The sequence below is a fragment of the Drosophila ananassae genome, chromosome XL (assembly GCF_017639315.1).
Source record: "Drosophila ananassae strain 14024-0371.13 chromosome XL, ASM1763931v2, whole genome shotgun sequence".
In the NCBI taxonomy this organism is placed as follows: domain Eukaryota; kingdom Metazoa; phylum Arthropoda; class Insecta; order Diptera; family Drosophilidae; genus Drosophila; species Drosophila ananassae.
In genome coordinates this window covers 3,028,402-3,044,978 of record NC_057931.1, presented here as the reverse complement: position 1 = coordinate 3,044,978, position 16,577 = coordinate 3,028,402, and the positions used below count along the sequence as shown (strand labels likewise).

Below are 16,577 nucleotides of genomic sequence, written 5' to 3'. Positions count from 1 at the left end.
AGGGAGAATCTTAATATATCGATATAAATAGACATTTTCACATCCCCCACCTTCACTATTAATCAGCAGCTGGAAAAAGTCGGACAGATAAAGAAAAAATCGAGAAAACGCAAAGAGAAAGAAAGAAAAAATGAAGCGAACTCGTCGACCTAATACTGCTGGAAACAAGCAATTCGTATCCGGAGGCGTTTACGTAAGTTTCATATTCCATATTATTAATTGCAGACAAAAGAATAGACCACAAATTGATTGTTTTTTGCACATCTGGGAAAATGTATACGCGCGTGAATGAGTGTGTGTGTGTGCTAGACACCCAAGGTGCAAAGAAAAGCATTTTGTTTTACTCATTTTTTTGCATTTGATTCGTGTAATAACGGAGATTGTTTTCGTTTCTATAATTTGCAGCGCACAAAAATGATAATGTGTGTATTCAGCCCAATTGTGAATCCATTTGCAGTAGCCACTATAAGCGGGTTAATCGAAAGTGCAGACCGTTGTCCGACACCCGACAGCATTCCCCCCCCCACCCTTTTCACTTAACATCGTCAACCCCATTTCGCCATCAACGCCGCATACAGAACTACTAATTAATTATCTCATTTAATCCGCTGAACGCGTTTTCGAACAACTAAAAAAATGGCCAGCACACGAATAATTATTCGTTTGAAGCTGGACTTGCGATTTCCCCCAACTTAAATGGCTACTGAAAATGCATTCACCCGAAATTGTAACTAAAATTATTAGTTTTGCGTCAGATAGCAATGCCCATTCTCTCCACCGAAAGTGTCTCCGAACCGAGACGCCGGCTATAGATACAGGCCAAGGACCCAAAGATCCCACCGGTGCTCCCCGTTGCTAGCGAGGGGTATCTGGACTGGCGGATCTCGAGGTCCTCGGCCGGGGGCGACTGATCCACCGTTGCTGGGCACGTGGTTCGGACTCCGCCGGCTCTCAGCTACGGTTCGGTGCACTCGGGTCGCAGGAATGGCCATGGCTAGTTCCTGAACTATGGTTTTTAGTAGATTAACCAGCCAACCAGACAGCTTGACAGCCCCTGACGCTTCCGTGTATGATGAGACTCGATGGGTTCCGTTGGCACAGCAACTATTTTTTTTTTTTTTTGTAATATATATCCATTATATGGATTGCATATATTAGACAAAGCAAGGCCCCTTCAGGGGGCTCTCACCCATTCGACTAATTAAATCATTTTGCAAAAACAGAACCCGAATGCCAACGCCAAGCCGTTGATCCAGCCTCCGTTGCAGGCCGCTAATGTGGTCCAGAATCAGCCAGATACCGTTTCGCAGCCGGCACCGGTTAACGCTCCGGTTCCGGCTCCAGCTCCAGCTCCAGCTCCTGTTCAGCAGAAGCAGCAGGAGCCGCCACAGAAGAAGACAGATGCAGCCTCTATCGCCGCCAAGCTGCCCATGCCGATACTCGTAAAGGAGGAGCCTGTCGACGCGGATGCGGACCCAGTGATGGAATCTTCCCAAGATAACGAGTCCGAGCGGGACATGACCATTGATTTAAGTGAGGAAAATACATCTGGCGGCAAGATTCCCTTTAAGAAAATCTTTCAGAAGCGCAAGAAGTCATCGGGTAAGTCTAGAAAACTACAGTGAGGTCGGAATGCCGATCAATGTGGAATTTGTTTCAATTACAGAACGCACTCGGGACAAGAAGCAGCGTCAGAACCGGCAGCTTCGGAAGTCGATGCTTCCCAAGAATGCCCTCATGGCTCTCAACGAAGTCAAGGGCGTGACTATCAGCGATTTCACCATTGACAGCAATGCCGATGGGGGATTCACTGCCATCGTCACGGTGAACTCAAATCAATATGAGGGCAAGGGACTCTCAAAGATGTCCGCCAAGAACGCGGCATGTGAGAAAGCCTGGCGCGACTTCATAATAGCCAAAATGACTCCAAAACCGACTCGCTCGCAGCCGAACGAGCCAACCAACGGCGTGGAGCCCATGGACACCAACGAGGACGAGGGGGAGTCGCCGGAGGATGATCTACCCATGCTGAATCTGGCCTCGTTTGCCATCTACAAACTGTTCGCCGAGTGGGAGCGCGAGGGATATGTAGTTCCCGAAATGCATCCCAATTCCACACCCAATCCCAATTCTTCTGGCGGCGGAGATGCTGCTCCAGCAGCGCCAGCTGCTCCCAAGGAGCCTAAGAAGCCGCCAATTCGAAGCGATTTGCCGCCCAACTGGGAAACCATGCATCCGGCAACTATTTTGTGCATTGTAAGTGCTAGTAGGCTTAGAAAACCAAACAGAAAGCTAACAGTTGCAATATTTTCCAACAGATGCGTCCGGGTATTACCTACGTGGACTACGGAACCTCTGGCGAGAAGCCGAACGTGGTGCAGCACCTTGGCATTGTGGTGGACGATCAGGAGTTCACCGCCAGCGGCAGGTCAAAGAAGATAGCTCGCCGCAATGTGGCCGTCAATGTGTGCAATTCATTGTTCAACACCAACTTCTCGTACGAGAACACCGCTTAAAAGAAACTGCTCTGCTAGCAGCTATACCCTTCTTAACGGCTTATTGTCTAATGCGCAATATAACACACTCTTAGCAATAAACCGTCGTGCACGGACCTAGAAGTATTTATCGTTGTTGTGAAGAACTCCCCCTATAGTTATATTCTTTAATTTTAGCATAGTATCATGTTCATTTTACGCGCCGTGAATTGTATAAAACGATTTGCCGATTCTATCTTGATTTAAACTATTTAAATTTATTTTTTAATTTGAATTGTATGGAAATGCGATAGCATTTAATTTTTAAATAGTGAATATTTCATATACACATACATATATAGATACGCATAATGTATTTTTAATTTTCAAATATAGCAGCCGTTTCGTAAGGGATAGAGATTATATTAAAGACTAATAAAACTATTTCAAAACTGAAAAAAGCGTTTTTTATTTATTGGATTGAAAATATATATAGATTGTGCATATAGAACCACGATCCCATCCGATGTATATCGATAGTTTGTATAGCACGCCGATTGTCACATAACAGCTGGCTCTGACAGCTGACTTTTCCGTTCAATTCTGATTAAAAATATAGAAGAATGTCGAAATTACTAACAAACACGGCGTTAAGCACCTTCCGGAGTACCCGCTTCGCCGCCCGTCAACTGTAAGCACTCCCAGGACCATTTAATCCTTTAAATCACTACCCTTATAACTTGCCACAGCTCCCGGAACTTTGGAGGCATTGCATCCACAGCACAGCCGGTAAACTTGAAAGCCGGATATGGATTGGACTATAAGAAGGGACTCCTGCAGACACAGCAGCGACAAATACAGCTGAGCGGAGCACGCAACATGTTCATTCAGACGCAGGACACTCCCAACCCGGAGAGTCTGAAGTTCCTGCCCGGCGTGGAGGTTCTTGGAAAGGGCAATACCCACGACTTTCCCAGTGGCACCACCGCACATGGCAGTCCCCTTGGTAAGTTTCCGAATCGTTTGCTAGAACCTGACATAACCTTCTCTTCTCCAGCCAAACTCCTGTTCCGCGTGGAAGGCGTGCGTGCTGTATTCTTTGGCGCCGATTTCATAACCATCTCGAAGGAGGAGGGCGCAGAGTGGAGCCTGATTAAGCCGGAGGTTTTCGCCGTCATCATGGACTTCTTTGCCAGCGGCTTGCCCATTCTGCACGAGTCCACACCCAATGCCGATACCGAGATCCTCGAGGATGACGACGAGACGGTGATGATGATCAAGGAACTGCTCGATACACGCATCCGACCCACCGTCCAAGAGGATGGCGGCGACATCGTCTTCATGGGCTACGAGAATGGCATCGTCAAGCTAAAGATGCAGGGCTCTTGCTCCAGCTGTCCCAGCTCCATCGTGACGCTCAAGAACGGAGTCCAAAACATGCTGCAGTTCTACATCCCAGAGGTGGAGTCCGTGGAGCAGGTCTTCGACGCGGTGGACAAGATGGCGGACAGCGAGTTCGAGCGCTTCGAGCGAAACCTCAAGGCCCTCAAGGAGAAGGATTCGGCGGCGCCGGCGGGAGGCGGTACTAACTAAGAAAGCCAGGACCTAATTTTATGTTTCTAGTTCCTTTGCGTTGCTAATTATTTAGTGGAATAGCCCGTTTAGCCCCGTATACATAGTGTTTGTTAAAATAAATCTACGGCTTTAAGCAATACTCGTTGAAGGGGATGCATAATTAACTTTTCGCTGAGCAAGGTCAATAATTCGTAAATAGATTTCCCGATTCGGGACTTTAACCCACTTTGACCCCAATCGGCGGGCGGGCAAGTGGGTCAATAAACCCGTGTCATTGCCATTGATTCCACAAAACATCGCCAAAAACCAATGCCAACCGATTCCGCTGCCAGGATACCATGTTTAATCAATAATTTCAAATTCAAACCTTGCCTGGAACTGCAATGGAATTCCATCACTCTATCCGGAGCCAGGAAACCAAGCAGGCGAAGACCAACGCGAGAGTGCCAGGATACCTTGGTCGCATTTAAAAGCTGTGTGTCAGAACCAATGCTCTGCTGGGCCAACGAGGATCACTTTCTGAGCCAACGCTATCCGAATCCGCAGCAGAAGGCGCCCGAAACCCTCAAGAATCTACTCCTCCGCTCAAGTGTGCCGATAGTGAGTGCATCGTCGAAACCGAATCCGAATCCCCAGTCCACCGATACCACCACCATGGCACCGCTCAAGGGGCAGGAGGTCCTCAAGTTTCACAAGCACTCATATCTCGAGAATCGCATCTTCGATCACCGCCTGGTAAAGGACAATCTGCTGGACAAGTGGCCCACGGCGGACATGAACGAGTACAACGAGCGCAAGGACCATCGCAACCTAATGGAGTCCTATGTACCAGCCACATATCATTAATCAATAACCATTAGTTTCATCCACACATTATTTAGTTATTATCCTTATAAGAGTAAGGTTCTGGAAAGGATTCACTTCAACAGGATTTTATCTCTTCTCTTTGGTTAGAGATTAGAAAACGCTTTTTTTAACTCTTTCTTTTCTTTTCGATTAAATATTTCAATCATATCCATAATCAGAATCATCTTGGCACTTCTCATCCGAGAAATCACATCAAGCAGGCCGTGTTCTGGTATTCCTGGTGTTCTGGATAACCTGTCACCTGCCCTACCCTTCCGATTTCAGTTGATTCCGCTCCGTTAACGAGCTCGTATCTGCGTATCTGCGTAGAAAATAATATTATTTAAATTCAAAGCAATCCAAATTCCAAGTGGAAAAAATTTCCAGTTAACCACTTTCGCGTTTCGCTTCTTGAAAGCCGGGATCTGTTAAAAAAATATGGCACAACATGGGGCGGGTGGGGGATCCGGGGGATCGGGAATACCACAAACCACGGTCATGTATTCCCAATTGCAGCCATGGAGCCAGGCGGGCGCTCCCCCGTGCATGGAGCCCGTCACCGGGCCATCGATTCCGCCCCGGGTGGGCACCGCCTACGAGACGACAACGAAGCATCCTTGGCGTCCGGCCATGGCCTACGAACTGATCCAGGTTAAGCATCTGCCGGAGCAGCCGGTCACCAACCAGCTGACCAAGCAGTGCTTCCTGCCCAAGGGCATGAAGACCGATGGTATGATATTTCCGAATCTGGTCACCGGATTTGATCGCAATCCGCAGCACGCCGCCCGAGCTGCCCTCTACACTAGATACACTAGCAACGAATGGTACAACAACAACATGACCAAGTACTCAGAATCAAACACGAACCGGTGAGTGATCCTCCTGACTCCTTGACTCGATATGAATGGCTTTTTTTCTGAAATATAAGACATTAATGGCTGTAACTTTTTCTTGAAACCTTTTAGGAACCTGTCTGAACGCATGCGCAATGATGCAGTGCGTCTCATGCGCGAAACGGACGAGAAGGCCACCTCCGGCCAACGGGACGCAGGAAGACGCCTTGGTGAACGTATCACCGACCTCACATTTTGGCGTAACGAGCTGAACGCCGAGCTGGAGAAGCTGATCGCCGAGATGTCCGACATCAATGAACTGCAGCGGCAGTGCGGCAAGGCCCTGCTCGACCTTGAGATCCCCCTGCACATTGCCCAGGAGTGCCTGTTCCATCGGGAGTCACGTCAGGGCACTGAGAAGGTGCACGACATCGTCGAGAAGGCGCTGCTCGTGGAGATCAACAATCTGCGCAATTCTCGGGACAAATTGGGCGGACTTCACGAGAAGATTGCGAAACAGGCTCTGGACTGCCGCGGTGCCCAGCATCTGCTCGAGGACGACGTGGCCCACAAGGAATCGTCTCTGGGCATAGACTCGATGTGTCACCAGCTGAATAACCATAGTCGTGGCATCACCTACTACGGCGGCATCGAAAAGTTTGATCCGTCTGTGAGCACCCAGGAGTCCTGGGCTCAGGCTAGCAGCGAGCACGTCCGGCGGTGAGTATTTTTCCGATTGTTGTACAAACAGTATGTGTTCATCCTGTGATCTACAGCTCCCAGGCGGAGAGGGCAAAGCTGTCGCAGCTCCGGAGCGACTCCCAAAGCGTGGTCAACGCTGTGGCCACCACCGTGTGGGACTTCTGGAGCAATACAAACAACGCCTTCGACCGACGCTCCCAGGAAATGGCCGAGGCCAAGAATAGGGTGCAGCTGCATCTGCAGAAGGTGCAACAGGAGCTGTTTGACATGGAGAAGCATCTGTTCCTGCTGCAGAAGGCCATCCAGGATAAGTCTGGACCCTTGAAAGTGGCCCAGACCCGTCTGGAGGCTCGTTCCCATAGAGAGGGCATCGAGTTGTGCAAGGACTATGCCCAAGATCGACTGGTGCAGGAGGTCTTCGATATCCAGGGTGCCGTGGACTCGCTTCATCACAAGCTCCAGGAGGCGGAGGCCTCACACCAGGGCCTCCTGAAGACCCGCTGCAGTCTGGAGGTGGATCTGCGCAACAAGGTCAATGCCCTGTTCATCGACCGCGAGAAGTGCATGAGCTTAAGGCGCTCGTTCCCCGTCAGCAACCTCATAAAGTACTAATCCTTGTAAAAAGAGACGGGTATCTTTAAATTGTAGGTAACAGTCGCACAGTCGCTTCCGCTTTTATCCGTAGCACTGAATGTCAGAATAAAACAGATTGTCAATATAAAAAATCAGAATTGTGTGCATTTTTTGACATAAACCAGAAACTCACTTATTTTAATAGTGGAAGTTTTTTTATAGTTGAGAAAACCGTTTTAAAGCTATAGTACACATTAGAGATGGTATTTTTGAATCTGCATAGAAAACAGAGGGGCATCAGAGGGCATACGATGAATAAAATTTGGCTTTTCATGTTTTTTTTTAAGTCGATTTTAACATGATTTCGGTTTAGCGGTTAATTATTTAATTAAATATTGAATAAAAACCTATGGTCTTTCAACGATAACTCCCAAAACATCGATAGGGACTTTCCCTGCCCATGTGGGTCATCTCGAGCTGCTGAAAATTTGGTCACACTAGGTACACGTAGAAAACAAACAGACGACGTTTTTTATTTAAAACCAAGCGCAATGCAATAGTTTCCGTGTGATTAACAGCTAGCAGACCCATCAGACGGGTAAAAAGACCTCCCATCCGCCACCAGACCTAGGGCGCACGGAAATCCGCAGCCGGACAACGGAGGGATCGGACTGCATTCCGGGAATTCCAGAACGAGCAAAGGAAAGGAAACACAATGCTGGGTGGAAAACGAACTGGTACACGGCATGTGGCTGTGGTGTTGATGATGTGCCTTTTTTGGTACGTGATCTCCTCCAGCAACAATGTAATCGGGAAGATGGTCCTCAACGAGTTTCCCTTTCCAATGACCGTGACATTGGTGCAACTGTGCAGCATAACGCTCTACAGCGGTCCGTTCTTCAATTTGTGGCGCATACGAAAGTATCAGGAGATCCCCCGCTCCTACTATTGGCGCCTAATCGTACCGCTGGCCGTGGGCAAGCTGTTGGCCTCGGTCACCTCGCACATCTCTCTGTGGAAGGTTCCAGTTTCCTACGCGCACACGGGTGAGTCGTGATGGGAGTTTCCCCGCCAAATGTTCCTACCTCAACACGTCAGCAGTGCGGAGTAGGTTCGACAGTGGGATATCCTCTATGATTTATTAATAATACTATAATTTATATGAAGTAATTAATGTTTTGTGTTGAATTCAATTGGTTCCTTTCAGTCAAGGCCACCATGCCACTGTTCACCGTCATCCTGACCCGTCTCTTCTTCGGAGAGAAGCAACCAACGCTCGTGTACCTGAGCCTGCTGCCCATCATTACGGGCGTGGGCATTGCCACCGTGACGGAGATCTCCTTCGACATGATGGGTCTGATCAGCGCCCTAATCTCTACGATGGGCTTCTCCATGCAGAACATCTTCTCTAAAAAGGTGAGTCAGAAGAAGGCTTGGCCAGCCCCCTTGAAAATCTATGTACACATATTTTTCTTACTACAGGTGCTCAAGGACACAAACATCCACCATCTGCGGCTGCTCCACCTTCTCGGCAAGCTGTCTCTGTTTATTTTCCTGCCCCTCTGGCTGTACATGGACAGCTTCGCTGTTTTCCGTCACACCGCCATCGTAAGTTGGGATCTCAGCAGACCAATCTTATCTCGAGAACATTTTCTCCAATCTTGATAAAGAAGAAACCTTGATAGGAAATTAACTAGAACTCGGAACTGTGAAACCTTCACTGATGAAGAAAGAGTATTGGCGACTTCGGTTCAACTAATTTCATGTTTTGCCAAACTCCACGTTATCGAAAAGAGTCATTTGTTTGGCCAGATAGAGAGCTGTTGGTTTAGTCACATAAAAAACACTTGTATTTGCATTTTGGGGCTAAGTTTTGGTGTAGTTTTAAAGCATTTTAGATACAGTACCGCTTTAAGTTTCAGTTTCTATTCCAGTAGCGACTGTTTTTAATTCAATCATAAATTTTATTTACCTTTCTTGTAGAAAAACCTGGATTACAGGGTAATTGCCTTGCTCTTTGCCGATGGAGTCCTCAACTGGCTGCAGAACATTATCGCCTTCAGTGTACTCTCCCTGGTCACCCCGCTCACCTACGCGGTGGCCAGCGCCTCGAAGCGTATCTTCGTCATCGCCGTGTCCCTGCTGATCCTGGGCAACCCTGTGACATGGGTCAACTGTGTGGGCATGACGCTGGCCATCGTCGGCGTACTCTGCTATAATCGCGCCAAGCAGATCACCAAGGGCAGAGAACCGCCAACGCTGCCCCTGTCGCAACCCAGCCATGTGAAGTACGCCCCGCTGGAGCAGCATCATAATCGTGATCCCTATTATCGGGGATCCGTGAACGGGAAGCTGACCAACGGCGTGCAACAAAAGTCGACGGGAAACAGCCTGCTGGCGAACGGAAGCGGGATGCCCAGCGGAACGGCCACGCGGCTGCTCTTTGTCTAGTTTGTAGTTAGAGAATCTGTATATCAATCCAATAAGCGGGTCGGCAGTCCCTCCCAATCCCTGACAACTTGCCCACACCCGCGACCCGCGACCCCCTGTCTCTCTGTGTCCCCTAGCCGTGTAAATATATAGCTTATATTTTTTAACTAAAGAGGCGCAATTCGGAAATTACTAAGACACAATGAGTTTATGATATTGGAGCTTTTTGAGTTGCTATGTATTATATTTTAGAGAGTAATTTGATTCCAATTGCATTGAAGAATAGTTATCTAAGATTGTATATTTTTCATTGCAAACAAAAAAAAAAGATGACACTAAATATATTGACATGAATGATTTTTCATACGAAATGTTCGAAAGCTTCGAAAACCAAGTATTTTGAGTTGTGCCTTTTGGGTTAAAAGTTAGTCTCTTGTAGCCTATTATAGTGTTTGTATTGTAGGAGTCCTGTCCCTTCCCCAAAATGCAAAGCAATACTGTAAATTGTCCAATGCCAGGCGAGTGTGTAAATAATTATTTGGGTAACTTTTCATATCCCTACAGCCCTGTAACCCAACCTTATACCTGTTTTCGAACTTGTTTCTGAATTTGATCAGCGGAAAAGTGTATTCTGAAACCCAAAATAAAATTGTTGACCATGTACATAGGCCCGGCAAATGAAAAACCAACAATTCAATGTTTTTTTTTCTATTATTTTGTAGTGCTATGTGTTTCCGTATGGGAATATACATATGTTTATCCTTGTCATTTTCCCATCGCAATTCCGGAAGCACTCATTCTCACGCATTTTTTTAAAGATAAAGTTATTCAAGCGCCAAAAATCTGGTGTCCAGATGGGGGAGATATGTATGTACGTCTGGGGCCCAGTTTGCAATTCATATATATATAGTTTTCTAGAGAAATTATAGATTTTTAAATATGTTTAATAGTTTATGATGAATTTGAACTTGGCGCCTCAACGGTTTTTATTTTTTATACAACAAACTTTACATTATGTGCCCCCGTTTTCTTTGTTTGACCTAAAATGGATTGATTGTTATGTACTTTTTCCAGAAGTAAGGCAAAAACAGTTTAAAAGCGTTATTTTAATAAATATTTTAAACGTATGAAAAATAAATCTATTTATATGTGTCTGACCTTCAAAAAATAATTTTTAATACATAAACCTAATAAAATTGAATGTAAGACGAATAAAACAAGGTTTGTTCTCTATATTTTTATATAATTTTCTTAAATAATATAAGTAAGCAATTTTATGCTCATGTATCGTTTCAATTTAACCGATATTTCGGCGCGATAGTGCGGTAAAAAAGTAAAAGTAAAATAAAGAGTAAAAATACTAGAAAAATACACCAGCTTCGATATTTCGATGAATGTCACACCACCACTGGTCACATTCTTCGAGCGGATATAGCGTTTTTCCAAACGCCAGACAAAAATCGAAAAAAAACGAAACTATAACTTGATCATCCAAGCAGGTAAAAGGCCCTACGCCCGTCCTGCCACAAACGGAAATCGGAAAACTTAGAAAAAAGAAGCAACCGGCTGGGAAAAAGCATTGATTCACACAGCGAAGCAAGGGCGGCAGTGGCATAGACAGCGACAGCGACACCGATAGCGACATCGGCAGCGGCAGCGGCGGCAGAAGCATCAACGAAGCGGCGGCGGCTTCCAGGAGCTCTCCTCTTACTCCACCACTCGGATCTCTCTACTTCTCGCATCAGGCAACCACTCAGCCATAGGTAAGCGGCAACGACAAAATCTACATATTGCAAAAAACCAGACAACAACAAATTGATATTTTCAAGTATTCTATTCTATTCCCCTCCAAAACGAAAAACGAACTAAAATGTAAAAAGTAAAAGTCACCCAAAGTGAAAAGTGGTTCAAGTTCTTCAGTCAAGTAGTCGGTCGCGAAAAGTGCGCAAAAGTCCGCAGAAAGAAAAAAAAAAAAAAGAAAAGTTGTAAAATAAGAAAAAAAAAAAAGAAAAGAAAAAAAAAATTTAAAGAACAATAACTCTCTCCCGTGTTTCTGTGTCTGTGTGTTCGTGTCCTACCTGTGTGTGTACATTCAGTTGCCAGAGGAAAAGCGAGAGCGGGAGGTGGTGGTGCTCAGATCTCCCCCAATTTTTTGATAAGTCCCGTAATTGCAATTGCAATTGTTGTTCTTGTTCTTGTTGTTGTTGGTGCACAGCACTGTGCACGACCTTAACTCTCCGCCACTCTCTCTCTCCCTCGCTTTCTCTCTCCCGCGAGTAAAAAGTAACAGTAGCACACAGAACATAATCAATAAATTAAAAAGTTAAAGCTTATAAAAAATGAAGGTAAGAACCCCATAAAAAGTCAACCAGAAAATGAAAAATTGATCGATCAAAACTTTTCTTTTTCCCCCCAACCCACCACTCATTGCCATAATACGAATAATGAATGTACTAATACCGATTGGCAGTGTGTTATCGGAGCAATCGAAAGCCCATCGACATTTGTTGGGGTCCTTGAGTCCGGGTCCTTGACCTTGCCCTTGCATCTCTTCTGTCTCTTCTGTTTGTCCCTCCCTGTCCTCGTTATGAGTAACCTTCAGTAGCAAGCCCAAACTAATTCATAAAGTCTGAAGTTCCGCAGTCTTGAGATTCTTTCCAATGAAATTATCGATATCTATCGATATTAATATCGCTCCCCCAAGAACTTAAGTTGTCCGTCCCGAATCTGAATCATTGCCCGCAACCCGCGATTCGCCACCCGCCACCCACAACCCACAACAAATGATCGACCTGCTCCACACCACTCCAGCTCTCTTTATCTCGGTTACACCCCATCCCGCCGAGATGCTCCAGGATGTTTGTCCAGGGTGTTTGTCTTGCAGTTTTGTAACGACCACTGTCTAATGCTGTAATCGCTAATCCGCCATACCGTTTGCTCCGTAATCTCCTGCAGAAACGCGACTTGAGAGGAATCCGGAGGAGATCCCATGGTCTTAGACATGGAGTCGGACGATTCTCGTGCCAGCTCTCCGTCCAACTCCTCGGAGTCGCGCTCCAATTCGCCCGCCAACAACAAGGATGCCGCCTCACACGAAGCGGCGGCAGATGCGCGCCCTCCCATCGCCGCAGCCCGGTCGGCGCGGTCCGTCTCCACCAGCTCCAGTTCCTCGAACTCCAGCTCCAGCTCAAGCCGCAGCGCCATATCGAAGAACATGAAGAAGAGCTCGTCCAGCAGCAGCGGCAGCGGGAGTGGCAGCAGCTCATCCAGCGGATCTTCCAGCGAGGACGAACCCGACCAAGAGCCACCGCCGCAGCCACCGCAGCAGCAGTCGCAGGAAAAACTGGACCACCAGGATCAGCCCGAGCCAGAGGCTGCCGTCTCAGAGGATCAGCCAGTTCCTTCGCCCAGCGCCAAATCGCAGCCTAGCTCATTTCTGTCTTCGGTGCGCAGCCGGAGCAACAGTCCGGCGGATCAGCAGCTGTACAACCAGGCCGCCGTGGATCTCAACATTAGCCACGAGGATCTCAGCGATGTCAGCGACATCGAGGCGGAGACGGAGAAGCGCGCCTCGTCAAAGAACTCATCGCCGCGTCCAGTCGATGAGGAGGAGGACGGGGCCATATCCAATGACTCACTGCCAGGACCCGGAGAGAAGGAGGCCAAGCTGAATGGCAAGGCTGCGGTTAGTGGTGGACATGAGAAGGGGACATCCGCCACCGCCAGGGAGTCCAAAGTGAGTGAAGTGTTAAGCAAACAAAATCATGGTTCTAACATGGCTCTCTCTGTCTCATCCGTTTCAGCCTGAAGATGCCGCGTCGAACGGTCGAGCAGGAGGCGGCTTGGAAGAGGACTTGGTGAAGACGCACGACGACGACGCCCTGGACTTCGAAGCTGAGGAGGGCGAGTGCGCAGAACCGGTAGCGAAGGAGTCCGCAGACCAGCCGAAAGACGACACGAAAGCCAATGAATCAAACCAGGCCAAGGGCACGCCCAAGCCGGCACAGGACGACGACGACGATGACGACGGCGAGGTGGATGCCGAGGAGGGCGAAGAGAAGAGCAAGGAGGGCCAGAACGCCGCCGAGGAAAATGGCAGTCTGGAGGAGGGAGAAGAAACCAGCAAGGAAAAGGAGAAAGAGAAGGCGAAGAAGAAGAAGGACGAGGAGGAGCTGGAGGAAGGCGAGGTGTCTGACGAAGACGAGAAACGCCCCGAAGAGACGGAGCCCAAGCCAGTCTGCCGGTTCTACACCCGCGGCCAGTGCACCTGGGGCATGAGCTGTCGCTTCCTGCACCCGGGCGTCACCGACAAGGGCAACTATACGATGTTCGAGAGTCTGGTGCGTTCCGTGCCGATGCAGGGTGGCGCCGCCAGTGGATCCACGGCGAGCGGGTCGTCTACATCCGCCGCAGCTGCTGCTGCCGCTGCGCGTTCAGCGGCGAGTGCCTACAGTGCCGCCCATGCTGCAGCGGTGGCGGACTACCATGACTATAGGAACGAGCGTCCGGCTCTGCACCACCGCTCTGCCATGCACCACCCGTCGAGTGTCTACGCTGGCCACGCGCACGAATCCCGCGGCGGTATGCTGCCGGACGGAGGGCCTGTCGTTGTGGAGAATGCCTGGGAGCGCGGTCTGCGCACTGCCAAGGAGATGATGCGCAAGGCGAACAAACGCAAGGAGCAGGACATGGACTTTGAGGACAAGAAGATGAACCTTACCCTCTCGCCGGATGAGCTCGAGAAGGATCCGTACTACCTCAAGGAGCGTGCCGGGGCCAGCTCACCGCCGCCGCCTTCCCGAGGCGTGGAGCCGCCCATGAATCCCCACGGCATGGCCATGTCCATGCACCCGCACGCCGGCCTGAGCCACGGCAATCCCCGTGCCCTCCTTCCGATGCAGTACTCGGTGTACGGTCCCATGACGGATCGCTACGGTCGCAGCCAGTACATGCATCAGCCGTACGAGGATGTGGATGTGTATGGAAGGATGGCGCGGTATCGCGAACTGCCGCCGCACCGGATGCCCCACTACGAGGACGACCGGCGATTGCGGCCGGCGCGCGAGGTGATTGTTCAGCGGGTGGAGGCCGCCGGACGCGGCGACGAGTGGAGCGATCCCTGGATGCGTTCCAAGTCCATGGGCCGGGGATCATACGAGCGGGAAGACCGTCGACGCAGGGAGCGTCGCAGCTACAGCACCAACTCGTCCTACTCCACCACGAACAGCTCCCAGAGCGACTCCTCCGACAGCACCTCGCGATCCAGCAGCCCCTCGGAGCACAAGCGGCGCTATGGCGGCAGTTCCCACAAGGCAGCAGGTGCCCCTGGCGCCTCTTCGCGCCGGCATTCGGGCCATGGGCGCTCCGCCAGTCAGGCAGCCCGACGTCGTCACACATCAAGTGGGTCCTAAGCTTCCCAGTAGTAGTATTTGTTACTCATATCCGTCCTTTTGTGCTTATCTTCCAGAGGGCAGCCACTCGCCGTCGTACAAGCGAGCTGCCATGGAGCACAAGCGGCACAGTGGAGGTCACAGTCCCGCGTCCAAGCGGAAGAAGCTCTCATCGCCTTCGCAGAAGAAGTTCGACAAGCTAAGGCGCCGGCACAGCTCCAGTTCATCGGACTCAGGTGAGTTCAGCGGATCACACAGTTAAACACAGTCCTAGATTGGTAGAGGGGGATTTATTGCATGGCTAGGTGGCTCGTGGTTGGGGTTTCTATTATTCAGGAGGTGTAGCTTTAAATTCTAAGTCCGGGTAACACTGCAACACTGGGTTAAAATCAAGAACATTTCAATAGATTCATCAGACACCTCGTACTCAGAATCAGAGTCGGGCTCATCCTCCTCGGACAGCTCGTCGGGATCCCAGACGCCCCAGAAGCGAGTCCGCTCCACCGACAAGGCCCTGAACGAGCGTAAGCTGATCAAGAAGCGTAAGTCCACTACTATCGATAGATTTAAAAATATTTTCTCACAATCGGAATCCGTTTACAGCCCCTGAGGTGCCCAGGAAGCGTTCGCCCATTTCCATTGAGATTAAGAAAACGTCGAACATGGTGGGTGTGTCGGCGCTGGCCTCGCCCAACTCAATCGACTCCGAGAGGGAGAAGGATCCTCACGGCAAGGACAACCACAGCAAGGAGAAGGAGCACAACAGCAGTAGCAGCGGCAGCGGCGGCAGAGACAAAGAAAAGGACAAGGACCGGGAGAAGGAGAAGGAGAGCAAGGAGCACGATAAGGACAATAAGGATAAGGACAACAAGGATGGAAAGAAGTCGCGCCGGGAAGAACTTCTGAAGCAGCTCCGTGCGGTCGAGGATGCCATTGCCAAGAAGCGCTCCAAACTGACCTAATTATTCCAGACAACCATCCATCCTATTACGAGAACAAGCGCGTACCCATTCTATCCACCCTTCCATCATACTGAGTCCCCACTGTCCAGCTCTAAACCACCACCACCCCACCCCTTTTGGATTCGATTAAGTGTATCCGGTTCTCCGGATATAGCCTCACCAATCAACCTTAGTGGTTACATAACATTCGCATCGTATTTCGATGGGGCAGCAGCATGCAAATTTCCATATTTCCACCGTGCCCCAAAAAAAAAACTGCAGTAAACTGCAGAAAACGTAGACTATTATGATCATATTGTCGAAACTTTTTTTTTTCCACACCCCAGCTTTTCCTTTACCCAACCACATCCGACTCCACCTTGACTTACCACCAACAATGGAGCATTAAAACAAGTTGTTTATAATAATAGACTATAAATAAAAGCCAAGAAACATAAAATGTATTTGTTTTTAATTATGCAGCGGTGGGGCTTGAAGCCATCTAGCGGAGGGCAGGAGAAACTTTATCGTATTTTAATTGAAATTAAAAATATATTTAGGAATGCCTTTTGAATATAAGTGGTTGATTTTTTAGCTAATGAATTCTATATAAAGGAGTGGAATTTTTTAATGATTATTTTAATTTGTTTGGATAAGTTTAAATAACGTTTTAATTAATTCTGAGAAAAGCCACCTATCGGCTGGCAGAGGAATCTCATTTAATTCTAATTGGAATTGTTAACCGTTGATTTCATTGGAATACGATATTCAAAAAACCGTTTCCCGTTTGAACCGTTTAAAGATGATAGTTTG

General features: G+C 48.6%; 5 protein-coding genes across 10 annotated transcripts; all 5 read left to right on the top strand.

Moving 5' to 3' along the window:
* The first annotated feature begins 22 nt into the window (after nt 1-22).
* LOC6503622 (double-stranded RNA-specific editase 1) lies at nt 23-2,935 on the top strand. 2 transcript variants are annotated; one of them, XM_032452538.2, is made up of 5 exons: nt 35-193; nt 406-422; nt 1,224-1,602; nt 1,667-2,256; nt 2,319-2,935. In XM_032452538.2, exons 3-5 carry the CDS (start codon nt 1,431-1,433, stop codon nt 2,514-2,516), a joined length of 960 nt encoding a protein of 319 aa, XP_032308429.1. In that variant the 5' UTR covers nt 35-193; nt 406-422; nt 1,224-1,430; the 3' UTR covers nt 2,517-2,935. The 2 variants fall into 2 exon arrangements, with proteins under 2 accessions (XP_032308428.1, XP_032308429.1); XM_032452537.2 differs by lacking the exon at nt 406-422 and having other exon boundaries at nt 23-193.
* Nucleotides 2,936-3,009: 74 nt separating this feature from the next.
* LOC6503623 (NFU1 iron-sulfur cluster scaffold homolog, mitochondrial) lies at nt 3,010-4,188 on the top strand. Its single transcript, XM_001964007.4, has 3 exons — nt 3,010-3,165; nt 3,224-3,480; nt 3,532-4,188. Exons 1-3 carry the CDS (start codon nt 3,098-3,100, stop codon nt 4,065-4,067), a joined length of 861 nt encoding a protein of 286 aa, XP_001964043.1. The 5' UTR covers nt 3,010-3,097; the 3' UTR covers nt 4,068-4,188.
* A 1,000-nt stretch (nt 4,189-5,188) lies between these two features.
* Nucleotides 5,189-7,155, top strand: LOC6503624 (tektin-3). The gene is made up of 3 exons (XM_001964006.4): nt 5,189-5,764; nt 5,861-6,448; nt 6,505-7,155. Exons 1-3 carry the CDS (start codon nt 5,334-5,336, stop codon nt 7,040-7,042), a joined length of 1,557 nt encoding a protein of 518 aa, XP_001964042.2. The 5' UTR covers nt 5,189-5,333; the 3' UTR covers nt 7,043-7,155.
* Nucleotides 7,156-7,475: 320 nt separating this feature from the next.
* On the top strand, nt 7,476-10,122 carry LOC6503625 (solute carrier family 35 member E1 homolog). Its single transcript, XM_001964005.4, has 4 exons — nt 7,476-8,049; nt 8,211-8,419; nt 8,486-8,611; nt 8,987-10,122. The coding sequence occupies exons 1-4, from the start codon at nt 7,719-7,721 to the stop codon at nt 9,452-9,454; spliced, it is 1,134 nt and encodes a 377-aa protein (XP_001964041.1). The 5' UTR covers nt 7,476-7,718; the 3' UTR covers nt 9,455-10,122.
* Nucleotides 10,123-10,807: 685 nt separating this feature from the next.
* On the top strand, nt 10,808-16,224 carry LOC6503626 (zinc finger CCCH domain-containing protein 18). Of its 5 annotated transcripts, none has more exons than XM_044716695.1 (7): nt 10,808-11,196; nt 11,314-11,778; nt 12,389-13,169; nt 13,237-14,833; nt 14,901-15,059; nt 15,231-15,365; nt 15,427-16,224. In XM_044716695.1, exons 3-7 carry the CDS (start codon nt 12,423-12,425, stop codon nt 15,783-15,785), a joined length of 2,997 nt encoding a protein of 998 aa, XP_044572630.1. In that variant the 5' UTR covers nt 10,808-11,196; nt 11,314-11,778; nt 12,389-12,422; the 3' UTR covers nt 15,786-16,224. The 5 variants fall into 5 exon arrangements, with proteins under 5 accessions (XP_044572630.1, XP_044572629.1, XP_014760997.1 ...); XM_044716694.1 differs by having other exon boundaries at nt 11,263-11,778; XM_014905511.2 differs by lacking the exon at nt 11,314-11,778.
* Nucleotides 16,225-16,577: the final 353 nt, after the last annotated feature.

What these genes read in the sequence shown, in the direction of transcription:
- LOC6503622 (XM_032452537.2), top strand. Translation starts at nt 131, where the DNA reads ATGAAGCGAACTCGTCGACCTAATACTGCTGGAAACAAGCAATTCGTA. An exon ending in TCGTATCCGGAGGCGTTTAC is followed by an intron (nt 194 to 1,223) that starts GTAAGTTTCATA and finishes TTGCAAAAACAG; the next exon opens with AACCCGAATGCCAACGCCAA. An exon ending in CGGCAACTATTTTGTGCATT is followed by an intron (nt 2,257 to 2,318) that starts GTAAGTGCTAGT and finishes ATTTTCCAACAG; the next exon opens with ATGCGTCCGGGTATTACCTA.
- LOC6503623 (XM_001964007.4), top strand. Translation starts at nt 3,098, where the DNA reads ATGTCGAAATTACTAACAAACACGGCGTTAAGCACCTTCCGGAGTACC. An exon ending in CGCTTCGCCGCCCGTCAACT is followed by an intron (nt 3,166 to 3,223) that starts GTAAGCACTCCC and finishes AACTTGCCACAG; the next exon opens with CTCCCGGAACTTTGGAGGCA. An exon ending in CGCACATGGCAGTCCCCTTG is followed by an intron (nt 3,481 to 3,531) that starts GTAAGTTTCCGA and finishes TCTCTTCTCCAG; the next exon opens with CCAAACTCCTGTTCCGCGTG.
- LOC6503624 (XM_001964006.4), top strand. Translation starts at nt 5,334, where the DNA reads ATGGCACAACATGGGGCGGGTGGGGGATCCGGGGGATCGGGAATACCA. An exon ending in TCAGAATCAAACACGAACCG is followed by an intron (nt 5,765 to 5,860) that starts GTGAGTGATCCT and finishes GAAACCTTTTAG; the next exon opens with GAACCTGTCTGAACGCATGC. An exon ending in AGCAGCGAGCACGTCCGGCG is followed by an intron (nt 6,449 to 6,504) that starts GTGAGTATTTTT and finishes TGTGATCTACAG; the next exon opens with CTCCCAGGCGGAGAGGGCAA.
- LOC6503625 (XM_001964005.4), top strand. Translation starts at nt 7,719, where the DNA reads ATGCTGGGTGGAAAACGAACTGGTACACGGCATGTGGCTGTGGTGTTG. An exon ending in AGAACATCTTCTCTAAAAAG is followed by an intron (nt 8,420 to 8,485) that starts GTGAGTCAGAAG and finishes TTCTTACTACAG; the next exon opens with GTGCTCAAGGACACAAACAT. An exon ending in TTTTCCGTCACACCGCCATC is followed by an intron (nt 8,612 to 8,986) that starts GTAAGTTGGGAT and finishes CCTTTCTTGTAG; the next exon opens with AAAAACCTGGATTACAGGGT.
- LOC6503626 (XM_014905511.2), top strand. Translation starts at nt 12,423, where the DNA reads ATGGTCTTAGACATGGAGTCGGACGATTCTCGTGCCAGCTCTCCGTCC. An exon ending in CCGACGTCGTCACACATCAA is followed by an intron (nt 14,834 to 14,900) that starts GTGGGTCCTAAG and finishes CTTATCTTCCAG; the next exon opens with AGGGCAGCCACTCGCCGTCG. An exon ending in CTCCAGTTCATCGGACTCAG is followed by an intron (nt 15,060 to 15,230) that starts GTGAGTTCAGCG and finishes ACATTTCAATAG; the next exon opens with ATTCATCAGACACCTCGTAC.